Source organism: Octopus sinensis, linkage group LG1, assembly GCF_006345805.1.
Source record: "Octopus sinensis linkage group LG1, ASM634580v1, whole genome shotgun sequence".
Classification (NCBI taxonomy): Eukaryota; Metazoa; Mollusca; class Cephalopoda; order Octopoda; family Octopodidae; genus Octopus; species Octopus sinensis.
Window position 1 is genome coordinate 71609670 of NC_042997.1, and position 19674 is coordinate 71629343.

The following is a 19674-nucleotide window of genomic DNA, read 5'->3' on the forward strand; positions in this document are numbered from 1 at the left end:
TGAACAAATCTTTACACAGGTATCATAGTGGAGGAAAACTGCAATGATAGAGAGGTGATGGTGAGGTAGAATGAGAATGGGTTGTGGTGAATTAAGAGTTCAAATGCCATCTCTCATTACACTGACAGTGTGTTACACTGTATAGGATAGGGTTTTGTTGGTGAGAGGGTGATGAATAGGGCAGTAGATAGACTTAACAGCAGTATACAGAGTGAGAGACCCAATGATATATTATACATCCCAACTGTCACTACTACCACCACCACCACTTTTCTCTTAGATTGCATGTAATCCTTGTGCATCTACAGCTTACACTGGTACATAATGTGGAATTTCCACCTATTTTTCTGCATGTTTAATATGACCGTTTCTCAACATTTAAAAAAAAATTTTACATCTGCATTGTCAGAGGGCTGTGGATTGGCAAAAGTGTTAGAGCACTGGGCAAAATATCATTAGTTACAAGCTTTCATGTTCTGAGTTCAAATACTGCCAAAGTCAGCTTTGTCTTTTATCCTCTCTGGGATTGATAAGGTATCACTACAGTAATGAGATCAATTTAATTGACTGCACCTTTCCCCAAATGGTGCCAGTGATTACGTTTATTATACATTCTGATTACTTTTACTCAAAACACTATTAGATGTCTTATTTTTGGTTGTGTACTGGATTTGAACTAAAATCTTTAGCTCTAAATTAAGTGTAAGAATGCTCATATCCACAGTGTGTCAGTCACTTGGCGCATTGATAAAAGCATATGCTGTACACGTCAAGAAATAGATATTTGATGATAATTTGAGACTGGCTCAATCAAAACGTAGTGCAGATATTAATATTTCCTTTCATTTCTGAATATGAAATTGATTGTATGAATAATTATGATCTAATTAACAACGCCACTTGGCCATTTAGACATTTAATGTACTGTGAAGTATTCCTACAGTATATATAAAACACCATTAACTTTTTAGTGTATGTTTTTCTGTACTGATGTGTTCAGTGGGACTGCAATGATCCTGCAATGTCTATCAATCTGGTTTAGTTTTCCTTAATTTTCTCACACATCAGTATTTTATTCAACCAGCTCAACTTATGTCTCAGTAGCATACATCTTTGCTTGTCAGTAACAATGTAGTCACTACTCTTACATTGATAAAAGTATTGCTCTTTTATATTCATTCGCCATGCACATTCCAGAATTCATTCAACTTCAGTCTTTATTGGTCCCCTGTATTCACTTATTTGGTTTTTCTTCTCACGCACCCGTAAAATATCACCAAGAAATGCATAAAATTTCATGATTTGTACACACAGCAAAAAATTTCTATAATCCTTTATGCTGCATTTTGAAGGATTTTAGGATATATTTTTTATTGCTTTGTTATATCTTCTTTTTGTGTATGAATCTAAAAAAAAAACCTTTGTATTCTCCAGACCTGGTCATGTGACATGCCGTGTTGCTGATGAATTACCATGGCTGCTGAAAGAAAGTGGAGATATCGATGGCTTGAAGAAGTGTATTCTTAACCTCTGTATCTTTCAGCGTCTCTATGCTCGGTGGGTTTTTCCATTTTTTTTTTCAAAAATTGTCCTTATTTGTTCTTTTAAATTTTTGTCCGTTTTCTATTATAACCATGAACTTTAAAGAAATTCCCATGTTAGGACTTTACATGTTAGTATTCATCAAATTTGGGTATTGTATCAAATAGAGTTGGCTTTGTTTTTGAGAACCAATTAATATTTTATTTAGCCTTGAATACTCTTTGAACTATTCAAGACCTAAATGTTCTCCACTTCAATGTGAATTGTACATATTTTGTGTAATTGCTTCATGCTCTTTTCATATGATAATTCTGTTTCCATTGGGAATAAAAAATGCTCCTTCTCAAAATTAAATTCAGAGTTACTTGAAGCATTTTAAGAAGATAATGCTTTGGTTAATACTGCTTATTGTAATGTCTTTGACAAATGGTAGAATGGCATTAATGAATTATTTTAAGTGGTTTGATGATTACATTAGGATATTAGTATTGACTATGGCTAGATTTACTTTCCAGTTTTCATTGTTTAGTTTATGAAGAAAGAACCTACTAATCCTAGGTCAATGTGGACTGCAGTTCTGGTGATAAAAGATCATGTCAAGTATTTAATAAAAGGCTGATGCAGTTTAAAACAGTAAGAATGACAGAATGAGGAGAGACAGTTGAATCAAGTGACACACAGTTTGTGAGTTCAGAGGAGCAAGAATTGTTGTTGTAGTACTATATTCTTGAGTGAAGTTTTGGATACTTCTTGGTTGCTGCCTTTAATAGTTTTGTGTGGAGTGGCTCCAGCATTATCTTTAGTACAGACATAAAGTATTTTCTAGTCCTGAAAAGAAAACATAGCTTTTGCCATATTATAAATATGTTACCATACAATATTATCTCATGTCCCACATTTGTACATATTGTGAAGGTTTCAGTTATGTGTGTGGTGACCATGTCATGCTCCTGTTGAACTAGACTTGATTCTGATCTAAATGATTGTGTACATGTTTGCAGCACTTTTTCATTGGTCATTGTGTTGTGTTGTATTAAATAACACATGACTCAGCCTTTTTACTGTAGATGCATTGTTGACCTACAGCTAAGTGTAGCACTGTTATGTCCTACTTAACATTTGTTTTCCTATCGTATACAGTTTCAAAGTTTACATTGATCAGTTACATTTTATTCAGTATTTAATGGATTTTTTTTTTCATGGTGCTATTCTTTTGTCAAATGATGGGAGAGAAAAATTCCTTCTAGAATTGATGCATGTGTAATTGTTTGATTCTTTATTTTATACTTAGAGTAAATCGGTTTTAAATAATATATAATAATTACATAGCTGGGCTTCAATAGTCATTCATTTGGTTACATCCTATTTTGTTAACATCCTAGCTTGTTAATGTTTGTAAATATTTATTAATGTTTGTAAATATTTGTATGTTAACTTATTAGAAATCGTTAAGTGCTGGAAGATATGCTATATATTTTATGCTCAAATTTTCTTCAAGAGCCCATCAGAAAAGTGTCAGGCATATTGTTTGGGTGATGTTTTGCTATCCCTGTGCAAATTTGACTAATATAAGAAATTATTGTAAAATAGAGTTAATGATGTTTATTTATAGATAATTTGCAATTAAAGTTTCTATGTACACCCTGTTATTTATCTACAGTAAACAGACATTGCAATCTATTTAATACAAATCAACAAGGGGATGAGCCTCTACAAGATTGTTTCACCTGATAAAAATATCAGCCAAATCTTCTTGAAAGCACATGCTACTGTCTTTAAAAGGAAGGGCTATCTAGGTTAATGTGATCCTAGACACATCATGTTTGAGAAAAATAGATAGAATGTTTTTGACTGGAATTCTTTTGATTTTAAATCTGTTTAACTAGGGCTGAACAACACAACAGCAAAGTAATTTAACTATGATTACACAATCTAAAATGACAACCATTACTTCAAGAACCATTCACAAGACTAATTTACCCAACTCATTCTGATTTCCAGCACGAAAGCCAATACATGAAATGTCCACTATAAGTTACTCAAATCAGTCTTGATTAATAGAACCTATGGTCAAAGATATTCCATTATTTACCATCTAAACATTTTGCCAGATGTAATGCATCAAGGACTACATTAGTTAATTAATTCTTCTAATATTACTTATAGAGTGAGATTTGGAGAACATTTGACTACTGTTTCAAGAAAGTTGGATAATAATCTAGAAGCTTCCTTGTTACTTACTCAGAATTCACAATTGTTTGTTAATGTTATTTTACCAACTACCATGTCTTAAAAACTATCATCTTTAACATTGTATTATTTTGCTTTGAAACCAAAATGAAATGAGCACAGAAAACATACACACACACACACACACACACACCAAACCCATACAAGTACAATTATCAGTGAATGTTTTTTTTTTCTGTTTGTTTCCTCCAGAGGTCGCTGTGCAGAGCTTATTAGCCATTGGCAGTTAATAGGAGCAGACAAAACCAGCATGGCTCAAGAATATTTAGTCCAAACAAAACATATGGAAGGTATTATAATCCAAACACAAGTCTATACACACATGCACGTGCATATGCATACAGTCTCTGTAATATGATTGATATTCAGTTTAATCTTTTAGTCAACAAGTGCAAAAGAGAATGGATGAGGATTAAATATCATGAAATATATATCCATGATAGTATCTTGCAGTCATCCTTGTCTATAAATAAAAGCAGTTACAGATTAGGATTGAGAGTTTAAATGTCACCTGATATTTTAGACAGTGATAATATGATCTATGATTTCAGTGTCCATACACCAGAAAGGCCTTCCTTAATGGGGTTGAAGGGTTAAAATGACAAGTTGAAATACATTCTCTCTTTTTCTATTTAGAAATGTAACTGAATGATGTGAAAATTTTCTGCTGGACAGAGGTTGCAGTGTCATAAGCCATTTCTAAACTCTGCTATGCTGTCCAAAATTGTCTGTTTAATGTTCCTTCATATCACAGTTTCCAAGTAATTTTTGTCTATCAACAAGGATGTCTCTTTGTGGTCGTTTGCCTTGCCAGAAAAAGCAGCCAAATCTACCCTGACTCACAGTTAAACCTTCAAAAATATAGACAATTTAAAAAATATAGTCCTAGATACACTATACAAAATAACACAAGATAGTCATGATTGATCATAGGGCTAGTTGATGTTAACTAACCACTCTAAATTCTAAATCAAAATCTGAATAGATTTCAGTGTACAAGTACTTGCTCAAATTCTTTCTCATTGGAAAGAATTAACAAAGATGCTTCTAATTGTGTCTGATACAATGAATGCCAAGTGTTGTTCATAGGCCGTATGACCATATACATGTGTGTGTGTGTGTGTGTATGTGTATGTGTGTATATATATCATCATCATCATCATCGTTTTATGTCCGTTTTCCATGCTAGCATGGGTTGGACAGTTCGACTGGGGTCTGGAAAGCCAGGAGGCTGCACCAGGCTCCAGTCTGATCAGTGTTTCTACAGCTGGATGCCCTTCCCAATGCCAGCCACTCCGTGAGTGTAGTGGGTGCTTTTTACGTGCCACCGGCACGGAAGTCAGTCAAAGCGGCACTGGCATCAGCCATGTACAGATGGTGCCTTCTAAGTGCCATCGGCACGGAAGCCAGTCAAGGCGTAGCTGGCTTCGACCATGTACAAATGGTGCATTTTACATGCCACCGGCACAGGTATCACAACTATAATTTCCATTTGACTTTTTGATGTTGATGGTGATGTACTTGACTCAATAGGTCTCCTCAAGCACAGCAGGTCACCCTACAATCCAATGTAAGTACAGCAGGCCGTCCTGCGATCCATGTAGATATATATATATTATCCAAATTTTATAGTATTAAGTATTCATCACAACTGGTTTTACCAATTGCTTTCATGTAAAAAATACAATGGAGTGTTAAATGGAGGTAACAATCCAATTATATAAATATGCTCATCAGAGATAGCCAACATGGAAAGGAATATGGTGACTGCTCTCCACTGCCTGGATTAGCACAACAGGTCGGTGTTTGCTGTAAAAAGGTGGTGAAAAGTGGTCCAGACAATTTGACTAGGAGTTATGTCCCTTGGTTAGGTATTTTGTGAAGCCAGCAAGTGATATCTTGAAGTGGGGGGAAGTTTGTATTAATAATGTGCTGTCTCTGTGGGGATGGGGGGTGTGGTATGTGTAGCGGTGTCATATGTATTAATTTTTCTGGTGAGGTGTATATATATATATAGCGTTGTGTTCATTGTTCTGTTTTCTTTCTGTAAAAGATAAAACTGGGGTTTTTAATATTAGTGTTTGGTGAGTAATGTGCGTGTTTGGGGTCTGTTTATATTATGGGGGTACAATTAGTGTGAGGAGGTATGTGGTGGGGGATAGTTATATGCGGGGTGTGCATATGTGTACATGGGTGCATTGGTATGTGTCTTGGCCAAACTCTTTTTGCTGGGCCCAAGACCATTGGTGGAAGGTCGTTTGCAGAAGGTTGAGGCAGGGGACCTATGATTGCAGTCATGGTGGGTCATGCAGGTACAATAGAATGTACTTTCTTTCATGCAAACAAGGAGTAAACACTTCACTCCTGCTATTGAGGTGAACATCCGGGTGTTGGGTTCCTTTTAAAATCGCTGTCTTCTCAGCCAGGTATAATCTGCACTTCTTGTTACTATTGAAGTATGACCAGGTGTTTACCTCTATAGCAAGGAATGAGGTGTTTAATCCTTGTTTGCATGCAAGAAAGTACATTCTATCATACCTGCATGACCCACCATAACTGCAACCACAGGTCCTCTATCTCAACCTTCCGCAAACGCACCCATGTACACATACGCACACCCTCATAAGGTGGACACTCCCAGCATATACCCCCACAATATAAACAGACCCCAAACACATTATTATACATTACACACCAGACACTAATATATAAAACCCCACTGCTTTATCCTTACAGAAAGTAAACAGAACAATGAACACAATATATTTATATCTGCACCCCAGAATATTTCATACATTTGACACAGCTACACATACCACACACCCCATTCCTGCAGTGACACCACATTGTTAATACAAACTTTCCTTACTTCAAGATATCACTTTCTGGCTTCACAACATACCTAACCAAGGGACATAACTCCTAGTTAAATTCTCTGGACCATTTTTCATTTCACCACCTTTTTTACAGTAGACGCCAGCTGGTTGTGCTAACCCACCTCCGGTAGTGGAGAGCAGTCACCATATTCCCTTCCATGTCGGCTGTCTCTGAAGAGCATATTTATATAATTGGATTGTTACCCAACACTTCATTGTATTTTTTGCGCAAAGCCAATTGGTAAGACCAGTTGTGATGGATACTTAATACTATAAAATTTGAATAATATACTCACTCTACTAGCAGTTATATGAGCACTTCTTCTCCCTGACTTATGGTCTCACACACGCACAAATATATATATATGTGTGTGTGTGTGCACACATACACGTATATGAATGATGATGAAAAATGGTGTGCATATGTGTGTGTGTGTATATATATATATAATATATATATATATATATATACTAGCAGCTAAGCCTGGTTTCACCTGTTCAGTTTGGATGATGTGGTTGTAAAACCTGCTCTGTGTAAGCATTCAACTTGTTTGGGCATGCTTACATTAAAAAACAATTTTAGAATGACTTTTTTCTGTCAAAACGCTAAAAATAACTGACCAACAACAACAAAAAAAAAAACAACCAAGATTCAACCAAATCAAAACATAAACCCAAATACTAAATGAACAAAGAGGAGCCATCCCACTTCCAATGCATGTGCACACACACATTCACCCCCTCTTACATACACACATATTCACACAGAGTTGAAATGCTGTTTGATTTATTTTTTCAGCATACAATTTTTATCATCCCACAACTAAGTATGACATCACCCCTTCCTTCCTTATTCATTTATCACCCCTTCCTTTCTCATTCATAAATGCAAGAGTATTATTATAGTAGATTATCTTGGTAACCATGGGAGCTATGAAAAAATACAAAGCCCATCGAATCATTCTACACATCTGTGTAATTTTTTGCGCAATTCCACCCGTCCGTTTCAGCATGAATCCCAAGACAAGAAAGAATTACCCATGTCAAATTTATATATATAGATAAATATATGTGTGTGTGTGTATCATATGTATAAATAATGTATAAGGAAAGGAAAAGAATATACAGTTGTAGACAATCTTCAATTCAAATCCAAGTTGGTACAAATCCAGTATAAATTCTACAAATTGTGTTGGAGCCTAATTTATTCCAAAAACAAAAATGAAGTTTGAAAAGTTTTCGTATATATATTTTCATTAACAGCTCTTTAATCAATATCTGGTGACTCAGTCATTCTATCGAAATAAAACATTTTCCATTTGAGTCGATGAATAAATTCAGTAGTTTTAATTGCTAGGTCTTTCAGAAATTCCTTCTTACATGGAATTGGAATATCCTTCATAAATACGTTTCCTTTCCTTGTACTTTATTGATTTTGCAAATACTGAATATATATTATATATATATATATTCTCTGCTTAGGCTCTACTGGTGGACTTGGGTGTTTGACATCCATTTGAAGGATTTCAATCCTCACCTCTTATATATATTTATATTTATATTCTTATACTTGTTTCAGTCATTTGACTGCAGCCATGCTGGAGCACCACCTTTAGTTGAACAAATTGCCCCCAGGACTTATTCTTTGTAAGCCTAGTACTTATTCTATCGGTCTCTTTTGCCAAACTGCTCAGTTACGGGGACGTAAACACACCAGCATCGGTTGTCAAGCGATGGTGGGGGGACAAACACAACACAAACAAACAAACACATACACACACACACATATATATATATATATATACATACATACATACATATATACATATATATATGATGGGCTTCTTTCAGTTTCCGTCTACCAAATCCACTCACAAGACTTTGGTCAACCTGAGGCTATAGTAGAAGACACTTGCCCAAAGTACCACGCAGTGGGACTGAATCCGGAACCATGTGGTTGGTAAGCAAGCTACTTACCACACAGTCATTCCTGCGCCTAAAACAAATGTCAGCTATCACTGTGAGCAGGATTTGAACCTGCGAGGGCATTGCCCAAATGTCAAAGATTAAGTAAAAAAAAATAATATTTATATCTTATATGTGTTTCGTGGCTATATTTAAGCAGTGGTTATAGTGGTAGAGAAATCACTTCGATATAGATATAGTCACTCATCAGGTTAAAAATAAACTAGAATAATAAAATAATTAATTAAAAAATATACTTTAATATATATATATATATATATATGAAAATACTAAATATACATAATTGAAAACTAAAACAATACTTAAATTATTAAATACTTTCAAATTAAATAAAATACACAAAGCTTATACAAGTCATTAAATTGTAATCAAAATAAGAAATGTTTCAAATGTAGACAAACTCCTTAAATAAGCTAACCATATTATCAATATACATGTGTAGTATCTATAGATTTAATATAATATAAGAATCTATAACAGAGTTGACTAAATATCAAATAATATAATACCAAATTAACTTAAAATTTAATATTATAAATAAATAAGCCACCTAATAATTAAATAGTGAGAATAATATGTTAATGGAAAGTAATAAAACCTATCAACCCCAAAATTAAAGAAAAGTGCAAAAATATTAGAACCAACGAACACTACACTAAGAAGATGTACAATCACAATCAATAGTCCTATACAAAGCCAGTCAATAACAATAACAATAATAAACTATAAATAAATAATAATATTAACAACAATAATAACAAGAAAAATAATAATATTTCAAAAACACAACGAAATAGAGAAACGATAAAATGTCAAACTTAGCCCTGTGAAGTGAAAGAGTAACTGATTTTTAAAGTAAAAAAGTTAAAGCGTTTATAAAATTTATCACGTGGAGACTTAGAGCAAAGAAATAGAATAAATACTCAATGAAATGGTAATTTTTTTTTATATCAATGATAAATTTTATAAATGCTTTAACTGTTTACTTTAAAAATCAGTCTTGGATGGTCAACTCTAAAACAACCGATGTAGAACTGTCCATGTGAAAAGCATGACTTTCGAAAGTCCAATCCGACAACTTTCAGCGATTGAACTTGTGCTTTGTTAATTGTCATAGCGAAGCTGAGTTTGAGAGGGAACTGAAGTCTTTGCATACAATAGAAGCAGTGTGTTGGGGTTAGCAGAATTTCCGGAATAAAATCGGTATCGTTTTTGTAATGTCCCGTAATAATTTGGGCTTCAGTGACATCGCCCATCATTTGTTTGACCACAAGGCGATTTCCATTGCATAGTGTGGGTGTGTTTAGATTGCGTAGCAGAATGACAGGGCACCCGACTTTTAAGTGAAGTTAATGGGGAGGGAGTCTTGGAGGATGTTGGTAGCTGAGAAATTCTGTCGGAAAGTGTGTAACCTGATCGAGGTCGGTGACAGTGTCAACTTATCTGTAACGTTTTTGTAGTTGTCAATGTATCCATTGTCATCGGACATAATTTGTGCATTGCTGAGTTGAAGGAGCATTTTCGAAAACTGGGTTGTAGACTAACCAGCCTGTATGAGTGATGTCATGTTGATGGTGAGTTGTTTCAATTGGACATGTGACTAAAGGAGGGATTTTTTAAGGCAGATATTAAGTTCATCAGCAGGTGTCCCTTTGGGTATAATAGACAGTGTTGAAAATCTGCAAGAAGTTGAGTTGCACTTCCAGGGATGTTGTTGTTCAATCTAAAGTCTCTCATTGTGGCATTAAGTGCTTGTAGGGAACATTTATGGGACATAGTTGCTTCATTCGAAACAATAAGTTTGCACTCTTTCAAAATTGTCACTTTGAGGAATGCATTATGTGGCACGCTGGGTTTTCTTGTGCTACATTGAAAGGTAATTTGAAGGTAGTGTGTGCGGTTCGTCTGCCATCAAGAAGAGTCAAGGCTATTCCTGAGGAGGCAACAGCAACTGTAACTTCACAAGAATATTTAGGAGGAAAGTTTTTCTAGTTCCACTGGATGTGTCTAAGAAGATGATTCTGCCAGTGTATGTGTAGATGTTTCTGAGGACAAAATTGTATACGTCAGCTTGATTGGAATTCAGAAGAGGCTCGTTATCAGCAATGTACTGTTTGAGTTTGTGGATGTTGTAAGATGTTTCTCTGAGAATGAGACAATTGGGACATGCATCTTCATTTCTGTTTAGAGTGTTGAGAGAATAAGCATCCAATCATTGACATCCAATTGCCATAACCAAGTCTTCCAAGAAGCCCTCTGTTGTAAATGGCAGGGGTAGTGAGAGTGTGAACATTACCTGTGATTTGGTGAATCTGCTGCAAAATGTTATGGCACATTGAGTCTTTGTATTTATTCCAAAGTGAATGTGCATCTGTCAGGTTGCAGAAAGCCAGCATTATTGCAAAAAGGTGGCAGAGCTTGTGCAGAAATCGACACAGAGAGGCCTCTTCAAGTGCATTATTATATTGATCATTTGTATCCAAAAGTCCCTGTTTCGAGCAGGCATCTTTGAAAGTGCTGCATAAGTGGCTGTCCACTGTGCAAAGGTTGTCGAAGGAGGTTGATCCCTTAATGACATGAAGTAGGAACTGCAGTTGGAAACATTTGGAGTTCAAGGGATGAAATGTATAGATGTGTTCGATTGTGTTGCCTTTGAACACAACTGGATCTAACTGCATAGGCTGTCCTTGTTTTCATCATTGTCACTGATACCATGTATAATAATGTGGTAGTTCAGCATACAAAATAGACTTTGCATAGGTGAAAGAAGGCCATGAGAGTGGTCTTTGGTGGAGCAGCTGCTTCTTAAACGAGTTTGTCTTCTGTAATCTCAAAAGATCTGGCTTTGAGGATGTTTTCTTGTTCTTTTTACAAAGTGTTCTGTCCATTATGCTCCAGAGGTGTTCAATAGGGTTCATATCTGGTGACTGGCTTGGCCATGCAAGCTTTTAAATGCCATTCTCTTTCAACCAATCTTGGGTCTTTTTAACCATGTGACCAGGAGTCCTATCTTCCATAAGAGTCCTATCTTCTTTAATCATTTCACCACTGGAGAAGATTAGAAGGAATCCTTTCTGCAATATATTTATCTGAGTTTATGTTTCCCTCACTCCCCACCAGCTCTGATCGACCGTTCCTCCAAATTGCTCCCCAAACTTTCACGGAATAGCTACTGTGTTTCATTGTTGGCTACAATCTTTTCCCATCAAATTCTTGATCACAGAGTCCCCAGACCCACACTTGCCCACTGTCAGAAAATACAGCAAATCTGTACTCATCAGAGAATATGACAGAATCTCAAAATGCTATTGGCCTCTTTACCATTTCACTGGCTCAATTTTTCTCCACTTGGTCAAAGAAGTGGCTTCCTTCTTGCTGTTCTGACATAGTAGTCAAGTTTGTGGACATACCTGACAGATGTTCTAGGATTGACATCAACTTGTTCTATGTCAGAGGTCTTGCAACAAGGATCATGTTCCATACTTCTCTTAACAAAGCGAAGGGTCCTGTCAGAAGGCCCTGGTTGACCTGGGCGAGATGATGTGGACTCCTTCCCCTCTCTGTTGATTTGCATAATCACTCTATTAGCTGTAGAAAGCAGGATCCCAAGTTTTCTGTGATTTTATGCTAAGTCCACCTTCAGATTGACCTACAATATGGCCTCTTTGAAATTCGGACTGTTCCAAGCCTTGTTTTGTATGTAGAATAATTAAACTGTCACATATAGAACATGAAACATAAAAATGTCAATTAATAAAAAGTATAACCCTTTCCAAGTTAAATGTAAACATAAAATGATATTTTATGGGGTGTCTATTTACTTTTGTCATGTGTGTGTGTATATATATATATATATAATCATCATCATTTAACAACCATTGTCCATACTGGCATAGTTTGACTGGGCTGGCATGTTGGAAGGTTGCACCAGACACAAGTCTGACTTGGCATGGTTTTCTACAGCTGGATTCCCTTCTTAATGCCAACCACTCTGAGAGTGTATGGGGGTTTTTACATGCCACTAGCATGGGTGAACTTGCACAGCACATCACCAAAGGTCTCGGTCAGTAGTCATTGCCTCAGTGAAGTTTGAAGATCATGCTTCACCACCCTGTTCCATGTCTTCCTGGGTCTACCTCCACCACAGGTTCCCTCCACAGAGATCAGCACTTCTTTACATAGCTGTCCTCATCCATACACATCATATGACCATACCAGCGTAGTCGTCTCTCTTGATCACTACATCTGATGCCTCTTATGCCTAACTTTTCTCTCAAGATGCTTATACTCTGTCAAATATGCACACTGACATTGCACATCTAGCAAAGCATACTGGCTTCATTTCTTTCATGCCTACACATATACTTGGTGGCCACAGCCCATGTTTCACAGACATACAGCATAGCTGTTCACACACGCATCAAACAATCTGCCTTTCACTCTGAGAGAGAGGCCCTTTGTTACCAGCAGGGGCTCCTACTGGGAGCTCTCTGAATTTTGCCCATCCTAATTTTATTCTCACAGCTGCGCTCTCAAACCATCCACCTCCACTATTAACTTTGTCACCTAGATAACGGAAGCTATCTACTACTTGTAGCTTGTCACCCTGTCACTTGATGGAATCTATTTTCAGCATTTATTGTACCTGTGCAACCTCCGCATACAGAAGCTAGTTCCCCTGTTAACCTTCACCTGATATTGCTGCACCTTTTATGTGTCCAGAGCTTACACTGGATGCATCTTACGGAATTTCTACCTACACTTTTCTACAGATTGAGCAGGACCATTTACCTGAAGGGATTTGTGATTTGTCTGCCTTCCTACTTACTAAGACACACACACACACATACGTAGTCAGTATATGAGGCCCAGAGATTCTCATTATAGAAAACACTTAGTAACACTCAAATGATTCAAAAATATATATATATATATATATATATATTTATTTATTTATGTATGTATGCATGCCAAACTCAAACTGTTATATTTAATTTGTTTATCTGTATAATTGCTATGCATGTGTGTGTGTATATATATATATATATATATATGTTTTTATATTACACTCTCAGAGTAGTTTGTTTTAGGAAGGGCATCCAACCATCGAAAATCATCCAAATAAGACTGGAATCTGATGCAGCCTTCCACCTTACCAGTCCTAGTCAAAGCGTCCAACCCATACTAGTATGGACAACAGGCATTAAATGATTATGATGATGGTGATGATGTGTATTTATATTTATTCATTTTTAGAAAATGAATAAATATGGCTTTCCTGATCATTTTTTCCACTTAAATAATTAGATCTTTATAAGATATTAGGTAATCTTATAAACATTTAATTATTAAAGTGGAAAAATTATCACATGCATATATAAACATGTGTTTGTATATATATATGTATATGTGTGTGTATGTGTGTGTGTGTGTGTGTGTTTGTATACATGAATACCCCCATGTATAATATACACCCACATGTATGTATGTGTATATGAATGTAAATAGTTATAGTTTTTTAAGTGCATGCATACATAACTATTGACACACATTCACATATACAAATCATTAGGTTATGTTAAATTTAACATTTCACTTAATGATTTCAGTTTTTTTTTATTCTTTTCACCCAGTTCTCAACCAATCAGATGGAAATGTGTCAGGAATTGCTGACATGTATGAGACTCTTGGACGATTCCTTAAAGATCTTGGATTATTAAGCCAAGTAAAATATCCGATTTCATTACTTCATTTTTACATTTGTAAGATTAAGAATTTATCTGAGTTCTTTTTTTTAATCTTCTTTTAATTCATTTTTAGTCTGCAGGAACAGTGAATCAAAACTATCCAATGTTAGTTTTAATTGGCAAATGTCATCAAGTAGATTTAAAATCACAGCATGTTTTGTCATGTAATATCATATTCTCACTTGCAAATATTTCACTTGTAAAACTTTTCTGTAGCAGTAAAGTACGAATGTTACAACACTTATTTCTGCTTCACCTAATTCTTACAGCACAAACCACTTGGTGAATGGCATGTCTCATTCAGTCATAGGAGGCAGTCTTCCTCTAATATATCTAGCTAGGGCAGATCAGATTGGAGAAGCTTCTCTGTCTTCTGTGTATACCTACTGAGGTGACGTTTCTAGGTGAATATCTTACTAATTTGTTGTGATAGTTAAGTAAGAAACGCATTATTCAGGTTGATAAGGAATTTGTTCCTGCTGCTCTGTTGATGATCACATACTGATGTCTCAGAGAGTAGTGTGAAGAATTTCAAACCTTTTCCATGTCCGACACCTGACATTTTTGAAACTACTCATTTTCACAGCTTAACATGTGTTTATCTCGATACATTCCAGTTCAAGCTATTATTGGACTAGCAATTTAGATATTTCATGTTGAACATAAGAAGTTGGTTACATATATTAGCCCCTGTTAACTAGTGTTCAAGAACTGATGTTTCTTTGCTGAATGCTGTCAGTTCTGCAGTTCAAATTTTGCTTAGACCATCTTATCATATCGTATTTTTATTACTCTATATTATGAATGAGTGAATAAAGAGAGTTCATTTCTTGACCTGAAGGCCAGTACCTCATCCATTTCATATTTCAAGCTGTAGAAACTTGAAAATTCTGCTTGATTTATGCAAAAGTTTAGTAATAAGCGACAGTATCAATGAAAATTAAAGAAAATCTGCTGCAACATAGTATTATTTATTCTTTTTTTAACTACTTTGAAATTCATCAAACTTCTCCATGGTTGCTTAAGTTGGTGGTCTTTGAGAATTTGAATGCTTGCATTTTGTTGGATCAAATTTGTTACAGCTAGTTCCCATCTTTTGTGGTTTATGAACTCTCTCAGCTTATGTATTTTATCCATAGGCATTGTATAAGCTTTGAAGTTCTGATTTTGCTTTTAGAAGTTCCAGTACCTTGACATCTTGAACACAATACAAAATGTAGATGCCATCTAATTCCTGGAAGTTAAGAGCTGCTGCTTAGATTCAGTTTCATGGTCTAAGCAGATGTGAGACAAATCTTTATCACATTACTATATGATTCAGCACATTACCATATGATCTAGTAGATGTCTCCAATAATTAGGTAAAGTTAGGCAGTGTATAAGTGTTCTGCTTGAATATATGATAAAATGCATTGTGCTGGTGATTTGGAACTTCCTTTGCTCTGTCGTTCTGTTTCCACTTTTATTTATTTTATTTCTTTTCAGGCCCTGCCTGCCCTACAGCGGTCATTAGAGATTCGAGAAACTGGACTTGATCCTGATCATCCTGCTGTTGCTCGATCTTTACATCAACTAGCTGGTCTCCATGCCCAGTGGGGAAAAGTGAGTACTGCTGAGACTCTTTACAAGCAAGCTCTAGATATATATGAAAATGCTCTTGGATCTGAGCATTATCTGGTTGCCAAAGAACTTGATGCTTTAGCAGTGCTGTACCAGAAACAGGACAAGTAAGAATATTTTCTTCAATTGACTCATCATTCATTTAAACTACAGTTATTCAAACCCTTTTTGTTTTTCTTAAATAGGATTTCTTTCTAATTTTTTTCTGTTACTTTTTTGTCAATTTTTCTTTTTTGCACCATCATCATCATTGTTGTTATTTATTTTTTTCATCTTTTTACACCACTCTCACTACATTGATAAATATAGGATTCTCAGGTACATTACTCCTCCCCGCTGCATCTTATAATGAAAGCTGGTATTGTGTTGTCCTGTTCAACCCTGATTAAATGTACCTAAAACATGTGGTGGTTAGTTAGATTACTAAGTGCAGTCCAAGTGCCGCACTACAAAGATACCATGCCACTGTTTAGTTAAAGACTATGTGGCAAACTTCAAAGTTTAAGCAAGGTTTGATGACTTGGTTCGTCATATAAATGTGTGGCACTCTGATCATATTGTATTTTCTCCACTATCCATTCCTTTTGTGTATACTCACAGGTTCTGATTATGACCACAGCTGACTCTGTCATGGTCCCTGCTCTTCAACACTTGTCTCCTGTGATGTGTAACCTACCACAGTATTTAGGGTTAGTTAGATTATAGATGCTGCTATCATTTTGTTTAAGTGGCTGCTTTTCTCTAATTGTTCCAAGTGAGTGAAAAAAATAATATTAATGAAATGATGTTGAAATTGTGTTCTCTTTTTTTTAATGCCTTAATCAAAGAAAAAAGGACAGTACCTATGACCCTTTCAGAACTTCTGACTCCTCTTGTGAGAAGACCAGAGGAAATTATCTTCAAACCCAAATGGACTCCACTAAAGGCACCCAACGACCAGATGGTGTTGCTAAACCAGATGATGGTTATTTGGGGCTGGAGCTTACTTCAGGACAACCCCTACCCTTTGCACAAAAACTTTGTTTTTATTGTGTAATGAATTATGGGTGATGTAGATGTAGCCTGTGCTATGTAAAGTGTATTATTTTGTTTAATTTGTAGTTTTTGATGATTTTTTTTTGTGGAGAATTTGGCTGACCTTTGTTATTATAATGGGTCTAATATTTAATTTAATATTGTATCATTAAGTAACGTCTTCTATGTAAACTTATGCCATTTGTTTTCAGTATATTGTTTGAACTGCTAGAACATTTTCTTATATAATTCATTTCTTTTGATTGTTAGAATTAGCAACAAAATTTTCCTCAAAAATTTTAAGCCATGTAATCTCTCTGCTTTGATGACTTTCAAAAACTACCTGATTGTTACATGCATTGGTACAACACCTACATAATGCACATGTTTGTGGTTGTATAGACTCTATATTAAGTATTATGTTTAGTGTGATAAATCTATTAACATGACTCATGTGTGTGTAGTTATAATGGTGTGTGTTATATGTGTCTAGAAAGTGAAGAGGTTCTGGTATGCAGCCTGACTCTTGTTTCTGTTAAATTCATTCTGGTTCTAGACTGTTTAGTTATTCTGTTGCTCTACTGGTATGTATGCTTTGTGTCTCTTCAAGATGGTATCTGTGATTTGTATGTTGTTGTGGCTGTTGTTTATAATATTTTTGGCTCATGCCAAAAATATTTGTTTTTATATATTTCTTTGTCTAGTGATAGTAGTAAGGTTAATGGGTTGTGGTGGTGGTAAGGGTTTTCAGACAGTTGTATGCTTATGAGTGTTGCTGTTGTCACCCTTGCAGTAGCCAGCCAGTCAGTCAGTCACTTCATAGATTAACTCTAAGCACTGATGAACATATCAAATGCAGTTTAACATTCACTTGCTCTGCTTAGCATAATAATCACACAAACTTGCTCATTCAAACACACACACACACATGCACACACACACACACACACACACACACACACACATGCACACACACATATGCACACACACACATGCACACACACACTGTTTTTCCATCATACAAGCCAAATTTTCAGACCAAAATTTACAGCAATAAAAGGCAAGTTGACTTACATACCAAGACATCTTTGAAGGATCAAAAATCCTATGTGAAATATAGCAAAATTTTGAACAGCAGTGATAAATTTTGAATGTTTACACAACATATATGCCAGAAGATATGGTATTGATACATTTAAGGTTAGAGTTTCATGAACCACTTTACAATATACTTATATGTTATGTCAGACTGTAACATCAAATTTAAATATATGCCAATGATATATTAAACTTAACTATTTCCTAATTTAGTATTTTGATTTTTTAGACATGATCTTGCTGAACCTTTGAAGAGACGAGCCCTCATAATCAAAAAGAAAACACGTGGCCCAAGGATTAGTACAGTAAGCAATGTCATTTTTGATTACACACATTGTGTGTGTGTGTGTGTGATATTAAAATGAAATGACAAAGAAATAAACAATTACCATATGAATTTCATTAGCTTACGGCTGTTTCTGCTATAAGATGCAGTGGACGTATAGACGAGTGCCTGATTAACACCGTATAGCTTCATCAGAGCCTCAAATATGAAATGCTGTTTATTTGGAAAAAGAATTACATTTATGTAATTATAGCTCTGAAGGAGCTATAAGGTATTATTCAAGCACTTAACTATGAGTCCACAGAAACAGCTGTAAACTAATGAAGTTAATAAGATAATCCTTTATCCCTTTGTCATCCCAGTCATTTATTACTGCTCTGTACTCGACTAAAGCTTAATCATAAGCTTATGCATGTTGAGTTGAATTGTAGGTTATTAGTCTCACAATGCCTAAGTGAAGTAAATAAATAAATATATATGCAACTCTTCTAAACTGCATCTTTCTCTTCCTCACATTTCCTCTTCATAAACCATGATTGTTTTCCAATCCCCTTTCTTGCCCTCACTACCCTGCTCACTGTATTGCTGCTCCCCTCACCCCTAACACCCATACCCTATTTTTCAATCTAGGTTCTATGCTCAAATCCTAGTACTACACCATCTCTCTTCTGCACTCTCTTATACTTTTTCTGTTTCCTACTCTCTCTCTCCTCTTGTTTTTCCTTCTTTACATCAGCACACATGTTTCTGGCCTCTTCCTTGTACCTCTCTCTCTCTCTCTGCAACCATATACCTCTTCTATAGCAAGACTCCTATTTCTGCTTCTCTATTTCTCTGTTACACTCTAATCTTTCATCGTCTGATACTGGATCACCTCCTCTAATGCCCCGTCTGTCTCTTTGTCACACTTTAACCTTTCATCCTCTGACACAAGTTCCTCTCCTCAAATGCCCCTGCCCCTCTCATAATTCCTTGTCTTGCGAGTTATTTGGTTATCCTGTCAGTGTTGGTGCCACGTTAAAAGCATCCAATCCACACTGTAACACAGTTGGCATTTGGAAGAGCATCCAGCTGTAAAAATCTTGCCAAAACTAGCTTTGCCTGTGCTAGTGCCATGTAAAATGCACTGAGTCCACTCTGCAGAGTGGTTGGTGTTAGGCAGGGCATCCAGCCATAAAATCCTTGCCAAAACAGACACATCAGCCTAAGGTAGTTTTCCTACCTGGTCGGCTCCTGTCAACCATTCTACCTATGC

The 19674-nt window shown here is 35.7% G+C and overlaps 1 protein-coding gene across 2 annotated transcripts in view; it reads left to right on the plus strand.

The window, feature by feature from the left end:
- The window catches only part of LOC115212741 (nephrocystin-3), an 85168-nt gene that overhangs the window by 44673 nt on the left and 20821 nt on the right, over positions 1-19674 (plus strand). For both annotated transcript variants that reach the window (XM_029781399.2, XM_029781406.2), the window contains exons 20-24: positions 1435-1557; positions 3985-4082; positions 14288-14379; positions 15887-16128; positions 18363-18438. In XM_029781399.2, the coding sequence (XP_029637259.1) occupies positions 1435-1557; positions 3985-4082; positions 14288-14379; positions 15887-16128; positions 18363-18438 (631 nt within the window). The remainder of the gene's footprint in view (positions 1-1434; positions 1558-3984; positions 4083-14287; positions 14380-15886; positions 16129-18362; positions 18439-19674) is intronic.